Source organism: Macrobrachium rosenbergii, chromosome 14 (assembly GCF_040412425.1).
Source record: "Macrobrachium rosenbergii isolate ZJJX-2024 chromosome 14, ASM4041242v1, whole genome shotgun sequence".
In the NCBI taxonomy this organism is placed as follows: Eukaryota; Metazoa; Arthropoda; class Malacostraca; order Decapoda; family Palaemonidae; genus Macrobrachium; species Macrobrachium rosenbergii.
The window spans coordinates 48,143,547-48,170,578 of record NC_089754.1 but is presented as its reverse complement, the minus strand read 5'-3'; the positions used below and the strand labels follow the sequence as shown (position 1 = coordinate 48,170,578).

Below are 27,032 nucleotides of genomic sequence, written 5' to 3'. Positions count from 1 at the left end.
ATATGAAAGGAGGTACAGTAAAAGGAACGAAAGGGGTTGCAGCTTGGGGCCGAAGACACGCTGCAATGAACCTTAAGTAATGCCTACAGTGCACCGTATGATGTGCACTGACGGCACTACGCCCCCTACGGGGTCTGCTCTTACGGTTCCATTTATGGTGTCGAGAATGTATATCAGCTGTTCCCCATCACTGACATTAAACAACTGAGATTCTATGGTTATGGGAGGAGAATGTGCCAACCATTCTAAATTGTTGCTATTTCAAAATTGCCTTCCTGTGCACTGAAGAGATCCCATAATTAGTTTTGAAACTGAAGAATACCTGATAAAGAGTAATATCTTCAACAGGCGTGTATCGTAATAAGAAGAAAGGAGGCAACGGCCTCAGGAAATGAATGTGTTAAAACATGTCATTGGAGTTACGTAATAATTGTTTATTTTTATAATTGTTTTACTCCTCCCCTTTGAAAATGAACATTAACCACATAGATCGTCCACCATACCTTAATAAAGTAATTGTTTCAGAGTGAAAGAGAGAATCCACTTCTATGGACTATGAAACTACAGATAAAAATATAAAGGTTGGCGTCAAGTGAGGGTTATCACCGAATGGAATGGAAGATAGAGTTTAGGCCAAAGGCCAAGCACTGGGACCTATAAGGTCATTCAGATCTGGAAAAGAAAATGGGATCAGGTAGGTCTGAAAGGTGTAACAGGAGGAAAACCTCGCAGTTGCACTATGAAATAATTGTTAGGAGAGGGTGGATAGAAAGATGGAAGAAAGATAATGTGAATGGAGGTACAGTAAAAGGAATGAAAGGGGGCTGCAGCTAGGGGCCGAAAGGACGCTGCAAAGAACCTTTAGTTACCACCGAGAACAGTCTGTAGTTAAAATCGAATGGACACTCTTCAGCAGACATCGCTCTCTTAAGCGCCAGACTTCGCTTTTATTAGCAACGGCAATTACTACCTCAGGCAACTGTCAACCTCTTCAGTTATGCGTGGCAAGACCGCCCTGGCAAGCCTTCAGCACAACACTTAACACTGAAAGACATGAATTTGCTCTGACGTCACCTACACCTAAAGACGATGTTGAAACGGTTTTAGAATATTTTTCAGCAAAAAAATTAAAAATCCTTTGTGTTACCTCCACTCTCTTAAGACTGATACTACTGAGAGCTGGTTGGAGAGGTTCTAAGCAAAGAAGAAAATTCGATAGAGGAAATAGTGTCAACGCGTTCCACCAGTCGGAAAGTTTGTTGTAGGTTGGTACCCCTGATTATACACAGGTAAAAAAACCCTTATAGGTTGGTACCCCTGATTATACACAGGGAAAAAATCCTAGGCTTATTTTGAAGAAACGATTGGAGGTCAAATAGCATTTATAGGAAACTAATATCAATGTAGGTAAAGCATAGAAAAATATAAATTTTGAAGACTGTTAGCAGAAAACAATACAGATTCAAAGACTATTAGCAAAACAATACAAAAAAAATTAATGGTTGGTAGCACTGATAAAGAAGTTAAAGTTGGCACTACTTTTCCGGATCGCTGAGCCTTACTCATTCAAGCATTCATGAATGACCAATGAGAAATTTACGTAGGCAGCAACGAGTACCGACGGAATTACTGTCGAGGATCTTATAGATTCTATAAGAGAGTAGAGGTAACATCGGTAGATTGCTAAGAGTTTTAAAAATAAAGCAGTTTGTCTATACAATTAATCAGATGATGACGATGATGATGATGATATCTATGAAAATGGTGAGATGGGGCTCTCTTTCATTTCTTGCCTTCAAGAGAGAGAGAGAGAGAGAGAGAGAGAGAGAGAGAGAGAGAGAGACACCTAAACGTATTCTTGAGTAAGAAAGACAACAGGAATGATGAGATAGAGTTCTCTTTCGTTTCATGCCTTCAAAAGAGAGAGAGAGAGAGAGAGAGAGAGAGAGAGAGAGAGAGAGAGAGAGAGAGAGAGAGAGAATCTAAACGTACTCTCGAGTAAGAAAGACAGCATAAATAAAAAAAAAACGAACAAACGTAACGTGACATAAATAAAGAAGAAGACCTGGAGAGAAACGCACGATGGGACATGGAGTTCAGTTCATGGGTGAATACTATTTACAAATTCGGAATGATTGAGTGCCTGTTCTCAAGAGGTCCTGATGACGGGAGAGTGACACCTCCTTGGCGTTCGTCAATGAAAGTAGGAGCCCCGGGAATTCACGAGAGAAATGGGTGGATGAAAACGAACGCTGAATATTTCTTCTCCTGTGAATGAAACACCTTAATCTTGACTTTGTACAGATGCCAAAATCCTACGATTTTCAGCAGTGGATCTCGGGTCGAAAAAACAAGTGTGGATGATCAGCCAGTTGTACGAACACAAATTTCTTGCATTCCAAGATTTTTAAAAGCTCGTCTGCTCCATCTAAACCATTGGCCATATAGGAATCTACAATATGGTCACTGCCATACGACCTACGTACGGATAGAACCGCACGAAAAAAAAAATTAGATTCCCAAAATTTTAAAAACATATTTCTTCCATCTAAACCAATAGGCCATATAGGAATCTACAATCACGTAAGGATATCCACAACCTCCTTGTCGCTGGCAATACACAAAAACAGACGAAAACCCACAACTCGGACAGAAATGGATCACAACACCCTTTTTAAATAAACACTTTCATCAGTGAGGGCGTGACCCACGTCCAGAAGCGGGAGCCGGTGTACAGGTAATCCAGGTGTGATTACTACTACTACTACTACTGCTGCTACTACTACTACGAATCCTTTAAGGTGAGACATTGTCAGGAAGAAGAAGAAGAGGAGAGATGTCACCAGTGAGACGAGGATGAAGGTCACCCGGAGTCGTGATGTCACACCTCCCCTTGCATCATGGTCATCACGGGGGTCTCTGGGGAGGAGGAGTCATCGGGCTCTGCAACGTGTAAACAAAAATAAATCAGGAGAATATTGCCTTTGCCTGCAGGAAGTATGAAGGATGAAACGTCAATAAATACACTCTGGCAATGCGAATTAATATGTAGCAAAGTTTTTTGTATTTGTTTAATAGTTGTATGCATATGAATAAAAATTTAGTTTGGATTTGAATTTAAATTTATATTTTTAATTAGGATATCAAATCTCCAAATGCAAATAAGTAAAAAAAAAACATAAGGATAAATTGATTCAATAGCTGGATGAAATATAATAGAATCCTTTATGAGGAGAAAACATAAACTTAAGAAGAAGAAAATGAAGACATCACTTGTTCATTGATAGTTACGGTTTAACTAAAAGAATTAAGAGGAAATGACAAAAATATTGAACTGTTTTGAAATTATTTTTAAACAGGATAGCAGAGGAGCAAAAAATTAGTTTTGAAAATTGAGGTTACAGAGGAACGAAAAAAATCAATACCGAGATCATAAAACAAAAACAAAACTATTTTTAAAAATGAGAAAACGAAGAAACAAGGACAAAACTTTTGAAAACAAGAGATCAAGATGGTCATTTGGAGAAAACTTTCCAAACTGAGATCACAGCTGAAGTAACCTAAAAAAAAAAAAAAAAACTCGAAAAAAAAAAAAAAAATCTCGGAGCAGCATAAAAAAAACAGGATACTAAAAGGTACAAGAGATCAAACTATTAAAGAAAAAAACGTTAAAAGTGACATCACGTGTAAAAACATAAAAAAAATTAAGTCCAAGATCACTTCGTGAATGCGCAACTTTTTCTTTAAAAGTAAACTATATAAAAAATTATAAAAATTGTATACTTTTATAACTCTTAATTAATTTCTCAATTTAGATACTCTTGGATATTATTTTTATTTTTAATAGTCTTTCCAAGGACACGTCAAAGCAAACGTGATGTAACGGTGTCCAAGATCTCCTAGTAAATGTGCAACTTTTTCTTCAAAAAAACCGTATCAAAAATTATAAAAATTATAAATTTCAACTGATTTCTAATTAGAATACTCTTAGAAATTATTTTCAATTTTAGATACTTTTTTTCCAAAGGACATGTCAAAACATACAAGACGTAAAAATTCGTTCTACAACAGCGAAAGACAAAAAAAAATCCTCTCACCAACGCTCTGTGGTCTGAAGGAATACATGAAGTGAAGATCAATGGTTCTTGCTAGGGAGCCATTCATATCCTGCAATGCACGATCCAGACCTGAAATAAAACAAAAGAAATGTTAATTTTCGTTGCTATTGTTATTATAAGCATAAATGAATTAGGATGTTATAGTTCTTACCAGAAAGACAGGTTGATATTATTTTATCATTATCCCTTTTTATTGTCACTGTTTATGTTGTTGTTTCACTAAGTTATCATCCTTACAAATATTATTGTTAGACATTAAGGTTACTGGTATTGCAGTGCTGCACTCGATAAATCTAATTATACACCTAGCAACATTTTCTGTTAAAGTGTTGTTTTACCACTGCAAACACCATTTTCAAAATTTGAAGGACATCAAATGAATATCATTAAAAATGTTTTTATTAATGAAAAATTAAATTTCGTTATTACCGTCAATCATCTTGGAATTAGTTGTATTAATACGAAATTAGGAGAAACTCCATCGGATATCTTGATTCTCTCTCAAAAAAAAAAAAAAACAGAAAAAAACAATATTTACAGTGACCACGAAAAATCGGAATAACTCAATGCACAAGCTTTTTAAAAGTGATTCTGTCTCGTCTTCGAATAACTAAGCTAAAACCTTCTAATCAATCTACTCCAATGGATGGGAGCTGTCCTCCTCAATCATATCTCTTTAAATTATGGTTCTTGTTCAGGGAATATTTACGAGAGTGCTAGCAAACCAAACCACTACAGTTGAAGTGGGAAAAAATCCGGAAGGAAGCTTCACGTCATATAAAATCGTCAGGAGTTTTCTCTCAAATTACGGAAAACTAGTTTTCGTTTTCATCGAAGAAAAAGATACTTTTAAAAGTAACTGAAATTGGAGAATGTTGTATGATGTTCTCAGGCAAGTCTTCATCCTGAGAGCGTTTAAAATTATTAAAAATGCACCACGTAGGTAATTTGAATACAGACTTTTTTTTTTTTTTTTTTGCTTCCTACTGACCGTTGCACATGTAGGAAACGCCTAGCTAACAGCGGAGTCCTTTTAGCTCTTACAAGTTTAGTAGAGACACTATTCATATTAAATACAAGCAAAAGCAATAATTAATTCAGTTCTCCTGTGACTTGGTCAAACTTTCACACTTGCAAGTTGGGCATTGGAAGATATGCACTTGTTCTTCATATTGTTGAGGAACAAAGACTTGTTAACAAATGCTTCATAGTTTAGCCACCTTTAAAATACCCATACACGCTTCAAAATCGAGACATAAAGTACTGATATAAAGCCACATTTCTCGAAGATCATATCTAAAGAGAAAGGAATCCAAGGCACAGAATAAAGCCCTATAAAGTTTCATCCCTCAAACAATTTCTGGTACATACAACACCAGACACCTTAAAGAGAAGAAACGGCTTTCATCAGAGAGAACAATACGATAGCTGCCATGGATTATCTGTCGATTTTTCTATTCTTCGAGAACCTTGAGGGAGGGGAGAGAGGGTTGTGGCCAGTCGAAGGGGGGAAAGGAGAATGGGTTTGTCCATCCCGAAAGACAAAAATAGAAAGAGGCAGATACACAAAACTGTAAGAGGTGCGAGGTAGCGATGGGGGTTGGCGATAACCCTTGGCGTTGGGGGTTGGCGATCACCCTTGGCGTTTTTTCCCGCCATTGAGCAGTCGTCTAGAGATAACAGTACGGCGGGTCAGCTGTCAAGACGCGATAAGGATCGCTTGCCCTTAATTGTGTATGATTAGCTCACGGACTGACAGGGAGCAAACATCGCTAACGACCCCCTTGCCTGCCACGCCAACGGCTCCCTGACACACCCACCTCTCTCTCTCTCTCTCTCTCTCTCTCTCTCTCTCTCTCTACCGTGTCTTGTGTTCTTACTTGTAAATGCTCTCTCTCTCTCTCTCTCTCTCTCTCTCTCTCTCATCTCTCTCTTCTTTCTCTCTCTCTCTACCGTGTCTTGTGTTCTTACTTGTAAATGCTCTCTCTCTCTCTCTCTCTCTCTCTCTCTCTCTCTCTCTCTCTCTCTCTCTTTACCATGTCTAGTGTTCTTACTTGTAAAAGCTCTCTCTCTCTCTCTCTCTCTCTCATGTCTACTGTTCTTATTTGTAAATGCCCTCTCTCTCTCTCTCTCTCTCTCTCTCTCTCTCTCTCTCTCTCTCTCTCTCTCTCTCTCTCTCTCTCTGTTTACCGTGGCTAGCGTTCTTACTTATAAATGCTCTCTCTCTCTCTCTCTCTCTCTCTCTCTCTCTCTCTCTCTCTCTCTCTCTCTCTCTCTCTCTCTCTCTCGCTCCTCTTATTGAACTTCTTTTTCTTCTTCTTGCATAATGCCTGCTGCATCAAACATTCCCTCCACAGGGTCACAAATGCAACGCCTATACATCCGCGATCTCCCCCCGCTCCCCTCTCCCCGGCCCCATCCCCGTCCCCGCCCCCGTCCCCGCCCCCGCCTTTCTTTTTCTCTTTCTTGTCGCTGTAGTTAACCCTGATCTTTCCATTGCATTATAAAGTTTTTATTTTGGTTATCCGAATCTTCGCTCATATCTACAGCTATTACAATAATACCTTTGAAGGGCGTAAGTGAAAATAAGCAATAAACAATAACAAACACTAGCAATAACTTTAGACTATAAACTATAACAGCTAACACTTGTAAAATCTATCAGTTCCTTTCATTTTGACTATATATATATATATATATATATATATATATATATATATATATATATATATATATATATATATATATATATATATATATACATACATACATACATACATATTATTATGTACTTAACTCCATGGTAATTTCTCTCGTTCTTATCGGTAACCTAGTGTAATAAATTCTTATTTGGGGGAGAGAGAGAGAGAGAGAGAGAGAGAGAGAGAGAGAGAGAGAGAGAGAGAGAGAGAGAGAGAGAGAGAGAGAGAGAGAGATTCAGCATATTGTAGATAAAAAGGCAACGGGATAGTTTCTTCCTTCAAAGCATTTGAAATGAATCAACATCATTTTGAAGTTCGCCCAAGACAGAGCGAATTTTTCTACAACAGTATCAGCAGTTCCGTCATTATAATATTAAATAAAACTTAACACTAAAAATCCACAAGAGATGAAATGACTGCTGTTCAGAGAATTATGTTAATTTAAGATTTTTTTTATTTTTACTCACATGAATCTATGAATATCATTGCTAAAGTTCTGTAGCTCCAGATTGAACTCATTGACAAACTCAACAGCAAATAATCTAAATGACAAAAATAGTAATTATAGTTATTTTTCTGTACCGTTAATTACAAATTAAAGCTCACTGAACAAATAATAATAATATAAATCCTATTAAAGTCTGGAAATTTGACATATTTTTTATTCACAATATTTGACAAACTTAATCTGGTCAAATTCCCTCTCAGTACCATAATAGCTAACTGGATGTGAACACCCCGTAGATTTACTTGCCTCCAACTCTTAAAATCTCTACCGGTGGTTTTAAGTACTGAAGGTTAAGATTCCTGAACCTAATATCATACTTTATAAAATTATATATATATATATATATATATATATATATATATATATATATATATATATATATATATATATATATATCATACTATATCTATATCTATATATATGTGTGTGTGCGCGTGTGTGACATAGGCATGGCCAGGAAAGTCTGTGAAATATTATTATTATTATTATTATTATTATTATTATTATTATTATTATTATTATTATTATTACACCCATGGCTTCATTCGCCTTTCAGTAAATGGTAGAGAGTACTAACGAAATGTTAAGGAATAAATGAACTTTGAACACGCAAAGAAACTCTTCTATACGAGATATAAACTCGACGGCACTCAGACGGCCATTCTTTTTAACGAAGTTTGTTTGAAAGACGGTCTTCTTCCGGGATATTATTATTATTATTATTATTATTATTATTATTATTATTATTATTATTATTATAGAACAGTTTAACTAGATCATGGGACTAGCCAGAATTAATTTTTTTCTTCAGGGGTGAAAACTAAATTAAGCCTAAGTTCAAGAAGTTGGACAACGACATTAGAAGACACCAAAATGAGTAAAAGAAATGCAAATTTACAGAAATCACGGCTATGAAAACGTAGTTTCATCTTCTTAGGTCTATAAAAACAGTGTTGCTAATCAACACGACATAAAGCGGTTATTAATTAACAATATAAATTAATTATCCCACTATTTAGCGGAATTTTTTCAAATTCCACGTTGAAAATCCTACAAGAAATTTGCAATCATCCGAAATTCAGGATTTTTGGCCAATGAAAGAGGGATCAGGTGACATACGGCAGGCAATGCTTTCCTCGGGAACTTCTTTCCAACACTGAATAACAGAAAGACGTCGGTGAATTTGTCATTATAACCCAAAATCTCATTCAGAGCTCATTATACTCGCGACCTTATCGCCTGTAGGTGTGACACTTCCTTCCCCTTTTCCTTCATTCATTATCTCGAATAAATTGATTCAAGAGACACGTGACTCTCAATGGCGGGGAAATTGCGTCACGCGACGGTGTTGGGCCAATCACGCGTCATTCATCTATAATTACGTCACCGGGTCACGTGACGCGTCGGAAAATGAAAAGGAGCTTTTTTTTTATTTCAGTGTGCGAGGTTCCTGTCGTTTTTGCAGAAAATAAAAATCGCTGTTTTTACAAGTGCGCAAGCAATTACTCTGCAGAAAAGCATTCGCATGATATCTGGGAGCTCGTGGGAGAAATCAACGTAAATGAATGGCAGTATAATATCCTAATGCAAAGTTCAAATATGTATATATGTGTATATATATACATACATATGCACACACACATATATATATATACATATATATATATATATATAATATATATATATATATATATATATATATATATATATATATATATATATATATATATATAGTATATATATATATATAAAGTATTACACGTCAGCTACCTAAATATAATTACATATGCATTGTGAGACAAGCCTGAAAAATCTTTGAACAATCTACAAAAGCAATAAAAAAATCAAAATAATAATAATAAAAAAAAATTTTAAAAACCTGGACTAAATTATAATCAATAATTAACAAAAAATAAACAATTAACAAAATAACTACCAAAATATTTAACAGAAAAAATTTTCTCCAAAACAACAAAAAAAATTTATAATCCAAGTTTAACCAGAATGTTCTCCTTTCAACAGCTCTGGCATCTAACCTTGCTGATGCTTCTTGGACGACATGTGTTTCTTCTGCCTCGCCCTGGAATTCTGGAACCAGACCTGCGTCACTCTCTTGCTGAGCCCCGTCAACTGCGCTATGCGCTCCAGGTCTTGGCTGTCCGGGTTCGAATCTATCTGGAAATTGGCCTGCAGAACCTGCAGCTGTTCGTCTGTGAATGTCGTCCGCACTCGCTTGCTCTTCCGCTGGCTGCCCTCGCCGTCTGTGTTCTCTGGAAGGAAAGATTCCAGGTAAACAAGAGCCAGGCTTGAAGAAGAAGAAGAAGAAGAAGAAGTTCCAGGTGACAGGAGGAACGGGTTGTAAAGAAATGGTTGATCTGAGTGACAACATATTATAATAATAATAATAATAATAATAATAATAATAATAATAATAATAATAATAATAATAATAGCCACCATATTAATAATGATAACTGGAATAGTAACTTGTTTCACTCTTGAAATTTTTTTGTTCCTTACAAACAAGCAAAAGCAAAATTAAAACAAAAAAATTTTATGGAAGATTCATTCTTCTAGACGTAATAGACAATATGAACACAAAACATTTCTTGTAGTCCTAATGAAATTTGCTGTTAAAGTCGTTATAGAAAAACCAAGGGTAAGAGCAAACAGGATAGGCACACAGGGAGCTCATATCTCTGCAATCGTTAATAGTAGGTCATCGAGATTCAAACGCAACCCGACAGATAAAGAGGAAACAGTCTCCACTGAAACTGACCTTCGCAAGAGTAACCAATAAATTTTCTTATCAAAACTTGAACCTGATTATAAATAATATCAAATATGGTCAACACAAAAACTAATCAATAAATAAATATATAAATAAAAATAAAAAAATAAATAGATAAATAACTAAAGTGATTCCGTCTGTACCTTCAAACCATCCTTATCAAAACCTGTACCTAATTATAAATAATATCAAATATGGTCAATACAAAAAACTAATCAATAAATAAATATATTAATAAAAAAAAAAAATAGATAAATAACTAAAGTGATTACGTCTGTACCTTTAAACCATCTTTATCAAAACCTGTATCTATTTATAAATAATATCAAATATACTCAATACAAAAAAACTAATAAATAAATAAATATATAAATAAAAATAAAAAAATATAATTACATAACTAAGGTGAATCCAAGAGTACCTTCAAACCTATCCTTATCAAAACCTGCACCTAATTATAAATAATATCAAATATAGTCAACACAAAATACTAATCAATAAATAAATATTTAAATAAAAATAAAAAAACCAAATAGATAAATAACTAAAGTGATTCCGTTGGTACCTTCAAACCATTCTTATCAAAACCTGAACCTAATTATAAATAACATCAAATATAGTCAATACAAAAAACTAATCAATAAGTAAATATATATATATATATAAATAAAAAATAGATAAATAAATAACTAAAGTGATTCCATCTGTACCTTCAAACCATCCTTATCAAAACCTGAACCTAATGATAAATAATATTAAATATGGTCAATATAAAAAACTAATAAATAAATAAATAAATATATAAATAAAAATAAAAAAAAACAAATAGATAAATAACTAAAGTGATTCCGTCTGTACCTTCAAACCAATCCTTATCAAAACCTGTACCTAATTATAAATAATATCAAATATACTCAATACAAAAAACTTATAAATAAATAAATATATTAATAAAAATCAAAAAAATAAATAGATGACTAACTAAAGTGATTCCAAGTCTGTACCTTCAAACCAGCCTTAATTCAAACAAGCGAACTGAAATGCAATGAAATCTGAGGCAACATGACAGAGCCTATGACACAGTCAAAGGTTTGAGGATATTGGTTAAATGGTCCCCACCTGGCGTAAACCAAATAAAAATGTACCACTTCATTTAGCAGCTTTAATTTAGCAGCGCTTAACTAAAGTGTTAAGAATTTTATCTCTAAATTAGCCAACGAGAGAAAAAGTAGAGAAGAACGTGGCAGAAAATGGTAAAATACTTACGAAATTAATAAAGTTAACCAAATAAAATAAATTAATGCGCTAATGGAGAAATGTCATTAAAAAGGAAGCATCAAAGAGAAAGGTAATTACGGAATTGATATTAGTATAAATTTTTGTTTTTATGAACTTGCGTATACGATATAAATAAAAGTAAAAAATGCGCCGAAGTTTCTTCGGCGCAATCGAGTTTTCTACACAGCCGCTACATCGTGCAATCAAGGCTACCGAAAAGAGATTTATCTTTCGGTGGTCTCTGTATACTGCTGTATGAGCCGCGGCCCGTGAAACTTTACTACGGTCTGGTGGTGGCCTAGCCTATATCGCTGCCAGACGCACGATTATGGCTAACTTTAACCTCAAATAAATTAAAAACTACTGAGGCTAGAGGGCTGCAATTTGGTATGTTTGATAACTGGAGGGTGGATGATCAACATACCAATTTGCAGCCCTCTGGCCTCAGTAGTTTTTAAGATCTGAGGGCGGACAGAAAAAGTGCGGACGGACAGACAAAACCGCCACAATAGTTTTCTTTTACAGAAAACTAAAAAGAAGTAGAAGTGACACTTTCTACAATAATCATAAACATGTAGCTTTAATTGTATATAAAATAAGCAAATGACAGTAAATCGAACTGAATATAAGAGTACCAAATACGAATACGAAAAACTGAATATAAAAATTAACAACCAACACTTAAATACAATACGAGGGACAAGCTTTCATGGCAAGCCACTCGAAGACTAGCAAAACATTGCAATATAAATATGAATAAATAAAATCAATATATAAAAGGAAAATCTTATGGAAACATTCGCTGGAATGTAAACTAACCCCAAGGACTCTCAATAACATTCAAAGCAAATAGTGAAAACGTGAATAGGAGATATTCGACCGCATGAAGTGAAGTAAATGAATATGCTAATTCACGGGCAAGCCTAAAACAAGAAAATGAGAACTTTTACGAAACGGTGACGAAGCAAAGCGGAATGAAAGGGAAGAATAAGAGCAATCACAGTTAGTTCACAAGTAGGATTAAATTTGATCGTGAAAAACGGGAAACCGATTAAGTCTAATTTCACGTCTTGAAAAAAAAATTAAGTAATGCATTTGTCTCATATATAAAATGAAAAGTAGAAAATCCATACGGATTATACAGTTTTGGTAAGCGGAGGCGACCAAACTTCCATTTGTAACAGAAATCTAGCAATTATGCAAAAGAGGAACGTAGCTAGATTGCCAGTATTGCAATCTGTTGGTGATTGTTTCGGAAAAGATTGTCCAAGCTTGTTTGTTCGTTTACAATTATTTACCGCTCGCTCGTCGATGTGTTTTACGTTGTATATATTAAGAAAGAGTCATTTGATTTCTTTCAAAATGTCCCAGTACCTCGAAATGAATTATTATGGTTAAATTTAACAAGACTTTATTATTTTTACTTATTTGCTTCATTTTTTTTTCTACGGTGTGTTTAACTTGTGCACAACAGACTGTCTATCCCAATCTAACTCATTCTAAATATAAGCGCCCTTTCACAACCCATCCTAGCGAGCTGTGACATAGTAGCATTCGCCATTACTGAATCCTGCAATGTCGGCGAAGCTCTCATTCAGGTTTAACGGAATTGTAAATATCTATAGATATCAAATGATTAATAAAGTATCATATGTTTTTAAAACTGGACTGAGCTCAGATGGTCTCTTTGTATTAACATTAATATATATATATATATATATATATATATATATATATATATATATATATATATATATATATATATATATATATATATATATATATATATATATATATATATATTTATATTTCATTCATGATAAGCAGAAAATGACGACCTAATTTTACTTAACACAGGTAGTCTATTGGCATCTAGGAATTATAACTTATGAAATACTTTGTTTTTCTTGATAAACAAGAGATAAGCTAATTTTACTTAACTGATCGAAGATTTGACAGATAAATCCTGATGGTGATTATTTTCCTCGTGGAAAGTGACTGACATGATAGGACCACTTTTTCCTCGGTAGACCCCAAAGTTGACAGTTGTGTAACCAGCAAATACTCCCATTGACACTTTAATGAATTGAGCCTAATGAAACTTTGGGCGTAAAGTAAATCGAAAAAACTTTTACGAATCGGATATTGGACTAAATTTTTTGGCAGCACGTTCAGTCGTCTCCGTGAGAAATTCGTCCTATTTATTGACCTAAGAGCAAAAACAAATATTTATTCTGGATGGGAAAAAGGAAAGTATTTAGATAAAATACTGGGAAATAGACAAAATTAAATACGTAAAAAATGCGCCGCAATCGAGGTTTTTCGTACATCGTATAATCAAGGCCACCGAAAATAGACCTATCTTTCGGTGGTCTCGGTATAATACTGCATGAGCCGCGGCCCTTGAAACTTTAACCACGGCCCGGTGGTGACCTGGCCTATATCGTCGCCAGAAGCACGATTATGGCTAACTTTAACCTTAAATAAAATCAAAACTACCGAAGCTAGAGGGCTGCAATTTGGTATGTTTGATGATTGGAGGGTGGATGATCAACGTATCAATTTGCAGCCCTCTAGCCTCGGTAGCTTTTAAGATCTGAGGGCGGACAGAAAAAGTGTGGACAGGAAAAAGTACATACGGACAGACAAAGCCAGCACAAGAGTTTTCTTTTCAGAAAACTAAAACACTAAAAATATACATAATGAAGAAACTGACAACTTTCCCTGATATACAATTCAAAATAACACATATTTTAAGGAAACAAGGACAGTTATTGATACAGTAACAACACTTCCCAACTGGGCAGTTGTTCTGTATCTACAAGCGATTTACCCCGGCCCGCAAAACCTCCAAAACTTCAAAGCTTCCCAACAGTTTTCCTTCCTTAGAATTGTTTCCATATCCTTCCACGCCATTAATTACTTTCGCCTCCGTCTCCCAATTTTGCAGTTTTCTATTGCAATACCCTTTTAGATTATCCATCCAGACTCGCCACATTGTTCATCACCCACGACTTGACATAGTTATACACCCCTTACACGGGCCATACACCCCACAAAAACAACACACAGGTATTTATAAATAAATATATATATATATATATATATATATATATATATATATATATATATATATATATATATATATATATATATATGTGTGTGTGCGTTTGTTTATCTAAATTGCGATTGAGAACGGAATATATTCAGTAACAAATATACGGTGTCCAGGAAAAAAAAACTTTCGATAAGGCTTCATCGGCAGCACGTTAAAGCTGTTTTCTTTTGCGTATAACCTACAAAAATAAAAGATAAAAAAACAACGTAACCCAAAAGAAAAACAACGGGAGGAACAACAAATCCCAACCAACAACGAAAAAAAAAGGAAAACTTCTGTGCAGTGGAAAAAAGAAGAAGAAGAAGAAAGAAACTGAATCAAACGAGAGACAAATGTTTGCCAGAAGATGATCAAAGATGGCGGTACAAGAGACGAGAGGAAGTGTGAGGAAGTGTCAGAGAGAGAGAGAGAGAGAGAGAGAGAGAGAGAGAGAGAGAGAGAGAGAGAGAGAGAGAGAAGGTGGGTGGAGGGAAGAATTCGCTCCCCCCAACCAAAGATCAATATGAGGTGTTGAGGAATGTGTGTGTGTGTGTGTGTGTGTGTGTTTGTTTCTGTGTGTATGTGTGCGTGAAGGAAAGACGCCGGGGCAGCGTGAAGGATCAGGAGAGGAAAATGAGGAAGAGGAGAGGAGAGAATGAAAAAAATGGATGGAGCGACATGCAAGGAATTGGAGTGAGGGAATAACAAGGAATTGGAGTGACAGGAATAACAAGGAATTGGAGTGAGGGAATAACAATGAATTGGAGTGAGGGAATAACAAGGAATTGGGGTGAGGGAATAACAAGGAATTGGAGTGAGGGAAGAACAAGGAATTGGGGTGAAGGAATAACAAGGAATTGGGGTGAGGGAAGAACAAGGAATTGGGGTGAAGGAATAACAAGGAATTGGGGTGAGGGAATAACAAGGAATTGGAGTGAGGGAATAACAAGGAATTGGAGTGAGGGAATAACATGGAATTGGAGTGAAGGAATTACAATGAATTGGAGTGAGGGAATAACAAGGAATTTGGGTGAGGGAATAACAAGGAACTGGATTGAGGGAATAACAAGGAATTGGGGCGAGGGAATAACAAGGAATTGGAGTGAGGGAATAACAAGGAATTGGAGTGAGGGAATAACAAGGAATTGGAGTGAGGGAATAACAAGGAATTGGAGTGAGGGAATAACAAGGAATTGGGGTGAGAGAATAACAAGGAACTGTAGTGAGGGAAGAGCAAGGAACTGGGGTGAGGGAATAACAAGGAATTGGAGTGAGGGAATAACAAGGAATTGGGGTGAGGGAATAACAAGGAATTGGAGTGCGGGAATAACAAGGAATTGGAGTGAGGGAATAACAAGGAATTGGAGTGAGGGAATAACAAGGAATTGGAGTGAGGGAATGACAAGGAACTGGAGTGAGGGAATGACAAGGATTTGGAGTGAGAGAATAACAAGGAATTGGAGTGAGGGAATAACAAGGAATTGGAGTGAAGGAATAACAAAAAATTGAAGTAAGTGAATAACAAGGAATTGGGGTGAGGGAATAACAAGGAATTGGAGTGAGGGAATAACAAGGAATTAAAGTGAGGGAATAACATGGAATTAGAGTGAGGGAATAACAAGGAACTGGATTGAGGGAATAACAAGAAATTGGAGGAGGGAATAACAAGGAACTGGATTGAGGGAATAACAAGGAGTTGGGGGAATTGGAGTGAGGGAATAACAAGGAATTGGAGTGAGGGAATAACAATAAAGTGAGGAATAACAAGGAATTAGGAGTGAGGGAATAACAAGGAACTGGATTGAGGGAATAACAAGAAATTGGAGTGAGGGAATAACAAGGAACTGGATTGAGGGAATAACAAGGAATTGGAGTGAGGGAATAACAAGGAATTGGAGTGAGGGAATGACAAGGATTTGGAGTGAGAGAATAACAAGGAATTGGAGTGAGGGAATAACAAGGAATTGGAGTGAGGGAATAACAAGGAATTGGAGTAAGGGAATAACAAAGAATTGGGGTGAGGGAATAACAAGGAATTGGAGTGAGGGAATAACAAGGAATTAAAGTGAGGGAATAACAAGAAATTGGAGTGAGGGAATAACAAGGAACTGGATTGAGGGAATAACAATGAATTGGAGTGAGGGAATAACAAGGAATTGGAGTGAAGGAATAACAAGGAATTGGAGTGAAGGAATAACAAGGAATTAAAGTGAGGGAATAACAAGGAATTAGAGTGAGGGAATAACAAGGAACTGGATTGAGGGAATAACAAGAAATTGGAGTGAGGGAATAACAAGGAACTGGATTGAGGGAATAACAAGGAACTGGACTGAGGGAATAACAAGGAATTGGAGTGAAGGAAGAACAAGGAATTGGAGTAAGGAAATAACAAGGAATTGGGGTGAGGGAATAACAAGGAATTGGAGTGAGGGAATAACAAGGAATTAAAGTGAGGGAATAACAAGGAATTAGAGTGAGGGAATAACAAGGAACTGGATTGAGGGAATAACAAGGAACTGGACTGAGGGAATAACAAGGAACTGGATTGAAGGAATAACAAGGAACTGGAGTGATGGAATAACACTGAAGAAGAATGGAGAGAATACTGTCCTACAAAGGGGATGTGAATTTCCCATCTTCTATGGATGGAAAACTCCGTAACAAAATGGACAAAATGTGTCGTAATCCAGCTCCTGATTTTTCGGGTGTTCGAGGAAGCTGCGAAGCGTTTATTGATTTGATGCAATTGCTGTGCAATTGCTGCAGAGTACAGGAAGAGTACAGAGTACAACTTTGAAAAGCGTAGGGAAATACTAATGATCCCATGATGTTTACCTTAGAGAGAGAGAGAGAGAGAGAGAGAGAGAGAGAGAGAGAGAGAGAGAGAGAGATTAAACGTTGCAACTGTTGTACATTGACAACAAAGAATGAATCAATGAGAGAAGTATGGATGCTTCCGTAATGCTTCCTTATGAGAGAGAGAGAGAGAGAGAGAGAGAGACTGAATGTTACAAATGTTATACAGTCCCTGAATAATAAAAGAATAATAAGAGAAATAGGGCGGGCTGCTTCCATGATGCTCCCTTGAGAGAGAGAGAGAAAGAGAGAGAGAGAGAGAGAGACAGAGAGAGAATGTTACAAATGTTATACATTTCCTGGATCACAGAGGAGTACCAAGTGAAATATGGATGCTTCCGTGATGCTTCATTGAGAGAGAGAGAGAGAGAGAGAGAGAGAGAGAGAGAGAGAGAGAGAGAGAGAGAGAGAGAGAGAGAGAGAGAGAGTAAATTACAACTATAACATCCAATCAAATTTCTCCTTTTTCAAGATTCATATACAAAAGGTAAAGTAAAATATTAAAAGAAATAAAAGAGCAAATGGAAGGAAGGAAAATAAAGGGAAAAAACTCTGGGAATCTTCCCGAGGAAAAATGAGACTATCCTGGAGGAAAAATAAAATGGCTGATTTTCGGCCGAGTGATTTTGTATCTGGCAAAGGAGACGCGAGATGTTTACAGATGCGGGTTAGTGTTCCACGCCCAGATTTTTCCTTTTTAATTTTTAATATACATTTTTTAATTTTATTTCTTTTTTTTTTTTTACGTAGAGTATTTTTCTTACTTTTAATTTTTCTTCAAAATCCTGGTAGTATATAAATTTTTTTCGAATTATTATAGGTTAATTTTTGTTCTTTATTTATATTTTCGTATTTTCCGTACTTTTAAACTTTCTTTTAAAATTATGACAACTCTAAAAATCCTAGTAATTTCTAAGTTTTCTCAAATATCCGTTTCAGTTTTCATTTATTCATTTTTTTTGTCTATTGTTTTTCGAACTTTTAATTTTTCTTCAAAAACGAGACCACTTTAAAAATTCAGATAATATTTCAATTTATTTTTAAATATCCAAGAGATATTTTTAAAATTCATCTTTAAATCTTGATTCTCGCTAACAATTTCATATACTTTATTTTCCTTCTAATATGAATGATCACCACTTCTTATTTTTTCCATTTTTTATATACTTTTTTTATATTTCTATAAGAAATGAAATTTTCTTTCAGTATTTCATAGCGATAACATTAAAAGCCTTTTCAAAAGTATCGTCTCCTTGGAATTAATAATTTTAGATGTATGCTATCTATTGCAATGTCATGGATAATAACATCAAGATACAAAAAATTGCAATAAAAATCAATATTTGCATGTATCAATAAATACAAATTGCATGTATTTCGCACAAAAGAAAAGAACGACACCAAAAACAACAACAAGCTTGACAATCGCTAAGAATTTTACAATATCGTGAAAAACAGTTTGTGTAATAAAAATCCACAATTATATAGTAAACTATATTGATATGTAAATTACAAAAGCAACGTCTTTCGGTGTTCGAAAGCCTTTGCTTTTGTGTTTTAAGTAGTAATATAGTTTACTATATAATTGTGGATTGTTATTAAATAAATTTCACAATATTAAAACAGCAATAATAGGAATATTAATTCTGTAACAGTATTTTTATTTCATTATCTATTCTTATGACACAAATATATATATATATATATATATATATATATATATATATATATATATATATATATATATATATATATATATTTATATTTATAAATATATGTGTGTGTGTGTGTGTGATCTGTGTTAAACTACTTTAATAATAATAACAATAATATATGTATATGTATATGTGTATATATGTATATGTATATGCATATGTACTGTATATTTATTACCCAATCGGGTGGACTCCCAGAAAACCCAAGAGAAATAAAAATGAGAAACGCTTACCATCATTACTGGTGGCGCCCCCTTCGATCGACTCGAGGTAATGCTGCTTGCACAGGACTCTGTTGTCGTGGAGGGCGAACTCCTCGCCGGTGCTCAGCTGCCTCTTGCAGGCGTCGCAGGCGAAGCAAGCGAGGTGGTACACTCGGTCCCGCGCCCTTCGGACCCAGTCGGCGGCGCCGATGCTGCGGCAGCACTTGGCACAGCGCGCTCCGAAGTTCCTGCGGAGGAGAGAAGTCAGTTCTCGTCCGTGTTTTGCGGATTTAATGAATGATGAATAAACAATACTTTGCGGATGCACCACCAGCTGTTTGGGTTTTTTTTCGCTAGCTGTTTGGGTCTTTTTTTCACTAACTGTTTGGGTCTTTTTTTTCACTAGCTGTTTGGGTCTTTTTCACTAGCTGTTTGGGTCTTTTTTTCATTAGCTGTTTGGGTCTTTTTTTTCACTAGCTGTTTGGGTCTTTTTTTCACTAGCTGTTTGGGTCTTTTTTTCATTAGCTGTTTGGGTCTTTTGTTTCCACTAGCTGTTTGGGTCTTTTTTTCACAAGCTATTTGGGTCTTTTTTTACTAGCTATTTGGGTCTTTTTTTTTTACTAGCTGTTTGGGTCTTTTTTCACTAGCTGTTCGGGTCTCTTTTTTCCACCAGTTGTTTGGGTCTTTTTTCCATCGAAATCCATCATGAACACTGAGAAACTCATTGGTATGGTGTTATTATTATTATTAATAAAAATCTCATAATAGCATAATTCACTAAAATGGTGATGAAATCCACAATGTTGTAAATGTAAATATATATATTAGAAAAATATATGTACAAATGAGAGCTTTCGAGAATCTTCTCGATTCTCCTACTTGACTGAGAAAAGGAAACGAACGGGTCCTCGAAAGCTCTCGCTTTGTATATGTATATTTATAACATATATTTACATTTACACCATTGTGGATTTATTCACCGTTATTATTATTATTATATATTATAAAAATTAGAAACAGAAGATTTCGTTCGTCGTGCAAACGGTAGACTCCATTTTAATTTTTTCAAACCGTATTCTTTAAAATACAGTTTTTATTATAAGTATGAATTTTCATTATTATTATTATTATTATTATTATTATTATTATTATTATTATTATTATTATTATCATCTATGATGCTTCACTATACTGTGACCGGCAAAAAGTAAATGAAAATCCACAATTATGTGTCATGAGCAAAAACGCTAAAGATTAAAAGCAAAAACAGATTTCGTTCGTCGCAAACGGTTGAAAGCTCCATTTTAATCATTTTTTGAACCGTATTCTTTTAAAATACAGTTTTTGCTCCTATATATAAGCTTGTGAATTTTCACTCTATTATTATTATTATTATTATTATTATTATTATTATTATTATTATTATTATTATTATTATTATGGCAATACCTATGAGTGCTTCACTAGGCTGTGACAGGCAAAAATAAATGAAAATCCACAATTATACGTATGAGCAAAAACGCTATTTTGACAGAATACTAGTCCAATTATAAAAAGGATATTTGACCGATCGTCAAACGTTGGAAATTGTACCCTAATCATTTTTGGACTTGTATTGTTTAATAGTCCAGTTTTCCCTGAAAACATATTGGGATATTCACTATTATTATTATTATTATTATTATTATTATTATTATTATTATTAACAGCTATTATTATTGAGAAAAGTGATGGTTTCATAAGTAAGCAGGATCATCCTAACCCCACTTGTAAAAAAACACCGTCGAATAGGATTATTATTATTATTATTATTATTATTATTATTATTATTATTATTATTATTCTTCGATAAATAGCCTAGTTGAAAACTTGAACCAGATGGGAATTCAGGCAGAAAGAGTTCAAGACAAAAGGGATTGTAAATGAATTCAGTTCACTTCTAACATCGTAAAAGAGAAAGTTTGATGTAAAAAGTTAATGATGGTGTTGTTACATGTTTATCGCTTAATTTTTTTTCTGTTCTGCCTGTTATATGATGAGAACAAAACTGTGGATATTATTTCTCAACTATTAAATTATAGTTTACTAATCATCAGAAACAAGAAATCTATTTCTCATTCAGCATATTTATTTTAATCATTAACATTATGATCTTGGTAAAGGACGTTACGTCAATCTCCCGGATTTTCTTCGGTATTCAAAAAATATCCGGATGTGTTTTTCAAGACTGATTTTGGAGACTAATAATAATAATAATAATAATAATAATAATAATAATAATAATAATAATAACAAACAAGACAAATCAAATTTCGATATATCAAGGAGAGCCGGAATAGTTGAGAGAGCTGATATACTGCTGTTGTATGTTCTTAGAGGTTATTGATGCAGTTTTTAACGAGTGGAAAATTAGTGTATTGAGTACACACATACATATGCATACAGACTTACATATACATTATATATATATATATATATATATATATATATATATATATATATATATATATATATATATATATATATATATATATATATATATGTGTGTGTGTGTGTGTGTGTAAGACGATCGAATTAATACTTAGATATTTCAGCGCCAATAACAGAAGTTGTGGTCATGTAAACTTGTATCTTACCAGTCAGTCAATATTACTTGGTTCTCCTAAGTGACTCAAATTAATATCTGCCCACTTCCACACACACACACACACACACACACACACACACACACAGTCTATTAACAACACTGACGAGAAACATCAAAATAAACGGTGTCTATGATGTATGGAGTTTGTCACAAACCACAAGGAACTTCCCGACCATCGATCTCATTCACAGAACAGGTAACATTTGTAACCTGTACAGGTATGCTGGCCCCTGAATGCTTCCAGTACATAACAGGTCGATGCCGACAATACAAACGAGCCATTGCGTGCCCTTATCGAGAAAGATTTCGGCGTAGGGTTAAGTACCAGACATGATCGATACGCGTATTGAATGGGAATGAGGTATAATGTTTCTCCATTAAGGGCTTTTGACGCAAGGGCGCTTTCGGCGCGGCTTCTGAAAGAATGCGCTGTAATTACCGAAACTGGCCGATGTCTGTGAGATAAGGTATAGATTGTGTAGGACTGTGAAGAAGCAAAGGATATACTATTCAATTCTTGTTGCATTAAGGTTCTTGCTCATTCTAGCAACACTCAAACACCGTTCATGAACTTTGGTATAACAAAGTCTCATCTTATTCAATATTTCAAAAACAACGAAGCCTTTTTATGTTAACTGACAAAACAGAAGAACCAAATAAATGTTCTCATTCCAAACAGTCAACGTAACATAATTTTACCAAACCCGAAATACCCTGGTAGAAGACGACAATTAATTATTAAAAAGAAAAAGAAAGAATAAGCAGTAAGTGAACAAACTAATACGGTCCTCATTACAAAGGGAATAACTTCACCTGATTTTACATGCTTGATTGAGTCTGAATACCATTCTTGGCCTTAATTCATAAGCATTCGCCCCAAATACCATACATTCCTACATTCTCCATGCATTCTGCATCAGAAAGCAAGCGAGTTACCTGCATATGTTTTAATAGGATTGTAAAATTCAGATGAAAAAATCTTATAAGCTGACACAATTCAGCAATTAATATTTCACGGCAATGAAGCTGAGAGTAAAGGACGTTTGAAAGGCGTAACAGGAGAAAAACCTCGTAGTTGCACTATGAATCAATTGTTAGGAGAGGGTGGAAAGGAGGATGGAAGAGGGAGAATATGAACGGAGGTATAGTAAAAGGAACGAAAGGGGTTGCAACTAGGGAGGCCGAAGGGACGCTGCAAAGTACCTTAAGTAATGCCTACAGTACGCCACGAGATGCACTGACGGCACTAACCCCCTGGGGAGTGGCCACACTGAAGGTTTCTAAAGTTTTGGTAGCCAATAAAAGTTAATTATACTAGTTTTCTTACTGAATGGGTATATAGGCGTTTTCCCGAATCCCTTCTCGAAGAATTTTTATTCCCAATAGCCTACGAAAACAAACTGATGAATCGTGTTAATTTGGTAAATTATCAGCTACTGTTATTACAACAAATACATCAAAACAATCGTCCTCCTAGTGTTCGTCATTCTTTATCTGCACACAGACAACCGCTGTGCTGTCAAAGCTGGACCAGTCAACTGACCAGTAGCGAATCATTTGCTTTCCTGTAATCTTATGCTTCATTAAAGTGAAAAGAGAATTTGACTGTAAATTATCAAATTATCCGATGCTTCTGAAGCTTCAAAGAAAATATACCGATCTATTTTTCTCTGAACAGATAGAGCAGAGTCAAATTCTGAAGCCTACCGACATTCACTATACCTATGCGCGTCGGTGAACTACTGAACGATAATAGACATCGCCGGCATTCTGAAAGGCTACAAGATAGCATTCTCTTGCACTGAACGTTATTCTGGGGAAAAAACCTTCAAATTGGCTGCATTATCAAGAAAATTATATATATATATATATATATATATATATATATATATATATATATATATATATATATATATATATATATTGCCAGGTCCGTGGTTCGATTTCGGGCAACCGCCTACCAGTCGACCCAGCTGCAAATGGGCGCTGGCGTCAGCAGGGATCAAGGAACGACTTCCTCACAATGGGAGACTATACCCTTCTGGGATCACCCATTCTGACAGGAAAAAAAAATAAGGAAAAAAATAAACGTGTATATATTGTATGTAGATCTTACTTTATGACCGCAATGTTGTTCTGTGTACGTATGTGGAGAGAGAGAGAGAGAGAGAGAGAGAGAGAGAGAGAGAGAGAGAGGATTATTATTTTCTCAAGTGGTTCCAAGCCACAAGGCTTTCAGAAAAGCAGATAATATTTCACTTCGTTAGGTTTAGGAAGACACGTCAAGGGGTGACTAGGATGCGATCGAAAGGTGATTATGGCTTGTCTGATCACCCTTGTCCGGCCTTCGTCTGCTCCCCCCTCCCCCCACAGTCCTCCCCTCCCTCCTCACAACCCTCAATCACCCCTTCCCCTCCCTCTCTCCCTCCCCACAGCGACTATCCTAATAAACACAATCTTCATCCTCCACCCCTGGCCACCCCCGTTATCCAGGATACTCCTGCTCCTTCTGCGACTCCTTCCTATTCTTCCTTGGATTCATAGCCACTTCCTCATGGGGGGGGCCACCCCCCTAAATTAATGCCAAACGTTTCCATTTCCTCTTTTTTAAAGATCGTCGTTCCATTTTCTTCAGTTCGTTCATCACTATTTTTTTTAGTAGTTTCCATCTTCATCATAAGTTTCCTCCTAAGTTTGATTGCTTCTTTTAAATAAGAATAAAAGTTAAAGTTTTATTCCATGTTAGAAATCAAAAGGTAAAACCGAACTCTCATCTCTCGATGCATCTGATATATTCATCTCAGATCCTTCGTCTCCTACCATAAGAAAAAAGGGAAATACCTGCGTCAATCACAACTTCAACTTTGAACCTTCGTCTTCGGTGCCAAAGAGAGAGAGAGAGAGGGGGGGGGGAGAGGGAGGGAGGGAGGAGAATGAGTGGAGGGGAAAGGATTAAAAAAAAAAAGAAAAAAGAGTACTGGTAAGCAGACCCGTTGGAAACATGATTCATGGTCCTGCCAACTTACGAGCTTCGATTGTTTGTCTGATTCATCCTGGTCCGGAGGACCACAAAACCAATAATCGGTCCTCTTCGATTCTGGGGCCGAGGGACTCACGCCCCTGGGGCCTCCCGCCGTAAGGCCGAGTCTCGGCGGGGCGAGACGGCCATTCTCAGCCTCCCCGGCCGCGCCGGTGTCGATGATGCAGCAGGTTTGGCTCTCACTGTTCTGTCTGGCACCTGTCGGATTAACTAGCACCGACCCGACTGAGAAATTGTCGCATTTTCTCGACGCGGTTCATATTTCACTGGTATCTCCTGTTTGTTCCTATTCCCCCCTTCCCCTCCTCCTCCTCCTCCTCCTCCTCCTACTCATCGTCCTCACTCGTTTGTTTCTCATCCTTCATTCTTCCTCCTCCTCCTCATCTTCCTCCTACTCTTCCTCCCTCGTTTGTTTCTCATCCTTTATTCTTCCTCCTCGTCGTCCTCCTCCTCCTCCTCACTCGTTTGTTCGTCATCCTTCATTCTTACTCCTCCTCCTCATCTTCCTACTCCTCCTCCTCCTCCCTTGTTTGTTTCTCATCCTTCATTCTTCCTCCTCCTCCTCCTCCTCCTCCTCCTCCTCCTCCTCCTTCTTCCTTCTTCTTTGTTCTTCTTCTTCTTCTTCCTCCTCCTCCTCCTCCTCCTCCCTCCTCTTCTCTTCTCTTCCTCTTCCTCCTCCCTCGTTTGTTTCTCATCCTTCATTCTTCCTTCTCCTTCTCTCCTCCTCCCTCCTCCTCCTCCTCCTCCTCCTCCTCCTCCTTGTTCCTCTCTTCCTTCATTTGTTTCTCATCCTTCATTCCTCCTCCTCCTCCTCACTCGTTTGTTTCTCATCCTTCATTCCTCCTCCTCCTCCTCCTCCTCCTCGCTCGTTTGTTTCTCATCCTTCATTCCTCCTCCTCCTCCTCCCTCTTTTTTTCTCATCCATGATTCTCAATTTTCTTTCTCTAATTCCGCCATTCCTCCTATTCTCTTCCTATTCTCCTCAATCTCGACTCTGGTTCTTCTTTCTGTTCGATTATCCACCTTCTTCCTTCCTTCTTAAGTTCTAAGTGAGTCTCTTATTCCAAATCATTTATTCATCCCTCCGATTTTCGCCTACTTATACGAGGTAAAGCGGATCCTACCCCTTCTTAAATCGCCCCCTCCTAATTCGGAAATGAGAGAGAGAGAGAGAGAGAGAGAGAGAGAGAGAGAGAGAGACTATAAATCAATGGCACTGGAGGTATCACTTTATCGACAGCTCCCATCGGCCATGTCTTAAAGAGGCAGCTTGAATCACAGAAAATAAGCAAGTATTTTAAAATGGAAAATGTATAACACAGGCACAAGATTAAAAATAAAAGAAGGAAAAGAGACAGCACAGAATAATTCAAGGGGAAAGAGAGAGAACGCAGGACGTCGAATAATAAAAAAAGAGAAAATATTTCTTATGACGTAAATAGGCCTTTATTGTACTGGTGATCACATTTTTTTTTTTTTTTGTGGAGGTGGGGTAGTGGGCAATGGGTGGATATGTGTGGGGTGGGGGATGGGGAAGAGTGCCCGGGGGTAAGGCTGAGAATGACATAACGACGCGGACTGTTAAATTGTCGTGTGCCATTGTCCACGCTCCGGAGGAATGACCACAAAAGTGACGTAATGATCACCCGATTCGGGAGGGATGATAGCAGGCGATGGAACGGAATTCCTGAATTGTTTTCGTTTATTTTCCGTGAGTGTAATTTGTGTACACATACACAGACATATATACTGTACATACCTATCTATCTATATATATATATATATATATATATATATATATATATATATATATATATATATATATATATATATATATATATATATATATGCAGAAAAGATCAAATCATAAGTGCAAAAGATTCGTAAAGCTGTAAACTTCAAAATCAAAGAAAATTCCGTCTTATTCGCATTGCATAAGTTAAGGAGAATTAATTATACATAACCGTTTACCTATACTGGTTACTATCAAGTATGATTTTAAAGACATCGTCTCTACGATTCTGTGGACAAAAGCTTAAGAACTAACATCTTGGTGGAATAAACAACTGGAATTTAA

General features: G+C 36.0%; 1 protein-coding gene across 2 annotated transcripts in view; it reads right to left on the bottom strand.

The window, feature by feature from the left end:
- Nucleotides 1-433: 433 nt before the first annotated feature.
- The window catches only part of LOC136846113 (LIM/homeobox protein Awh-like), a 129,650-nt gene continuing 103,051 nt past the window's right edge, over nt 434-27,032 (bottom strand). For both annotated transcript variants that reach the window (XM_067116857.1, XM_067116856.1), the window contains 4 exons: nt 19,299-19,516; nt 9,365-9,598; nt 4,098-4,187; nt 434-2,943 (listed from right to left, as the gene is read on the bottom strand). In XM_067116857.1, the coding sequence (XP_066972958.1) occupies nt 2,882-2,943; nt 4,098-4,187; nt 9,365-9,598; nt 19,299-19,516 (604 nt within the window). In that variant the 3' untranslated portion in view covers nt 434-2,881. The remainder of the gene's footprint in view (nt 2,944-4,097; nt 4,188-9,364; nt 9,599-19,298; nt 19,517-27,032) is intronic.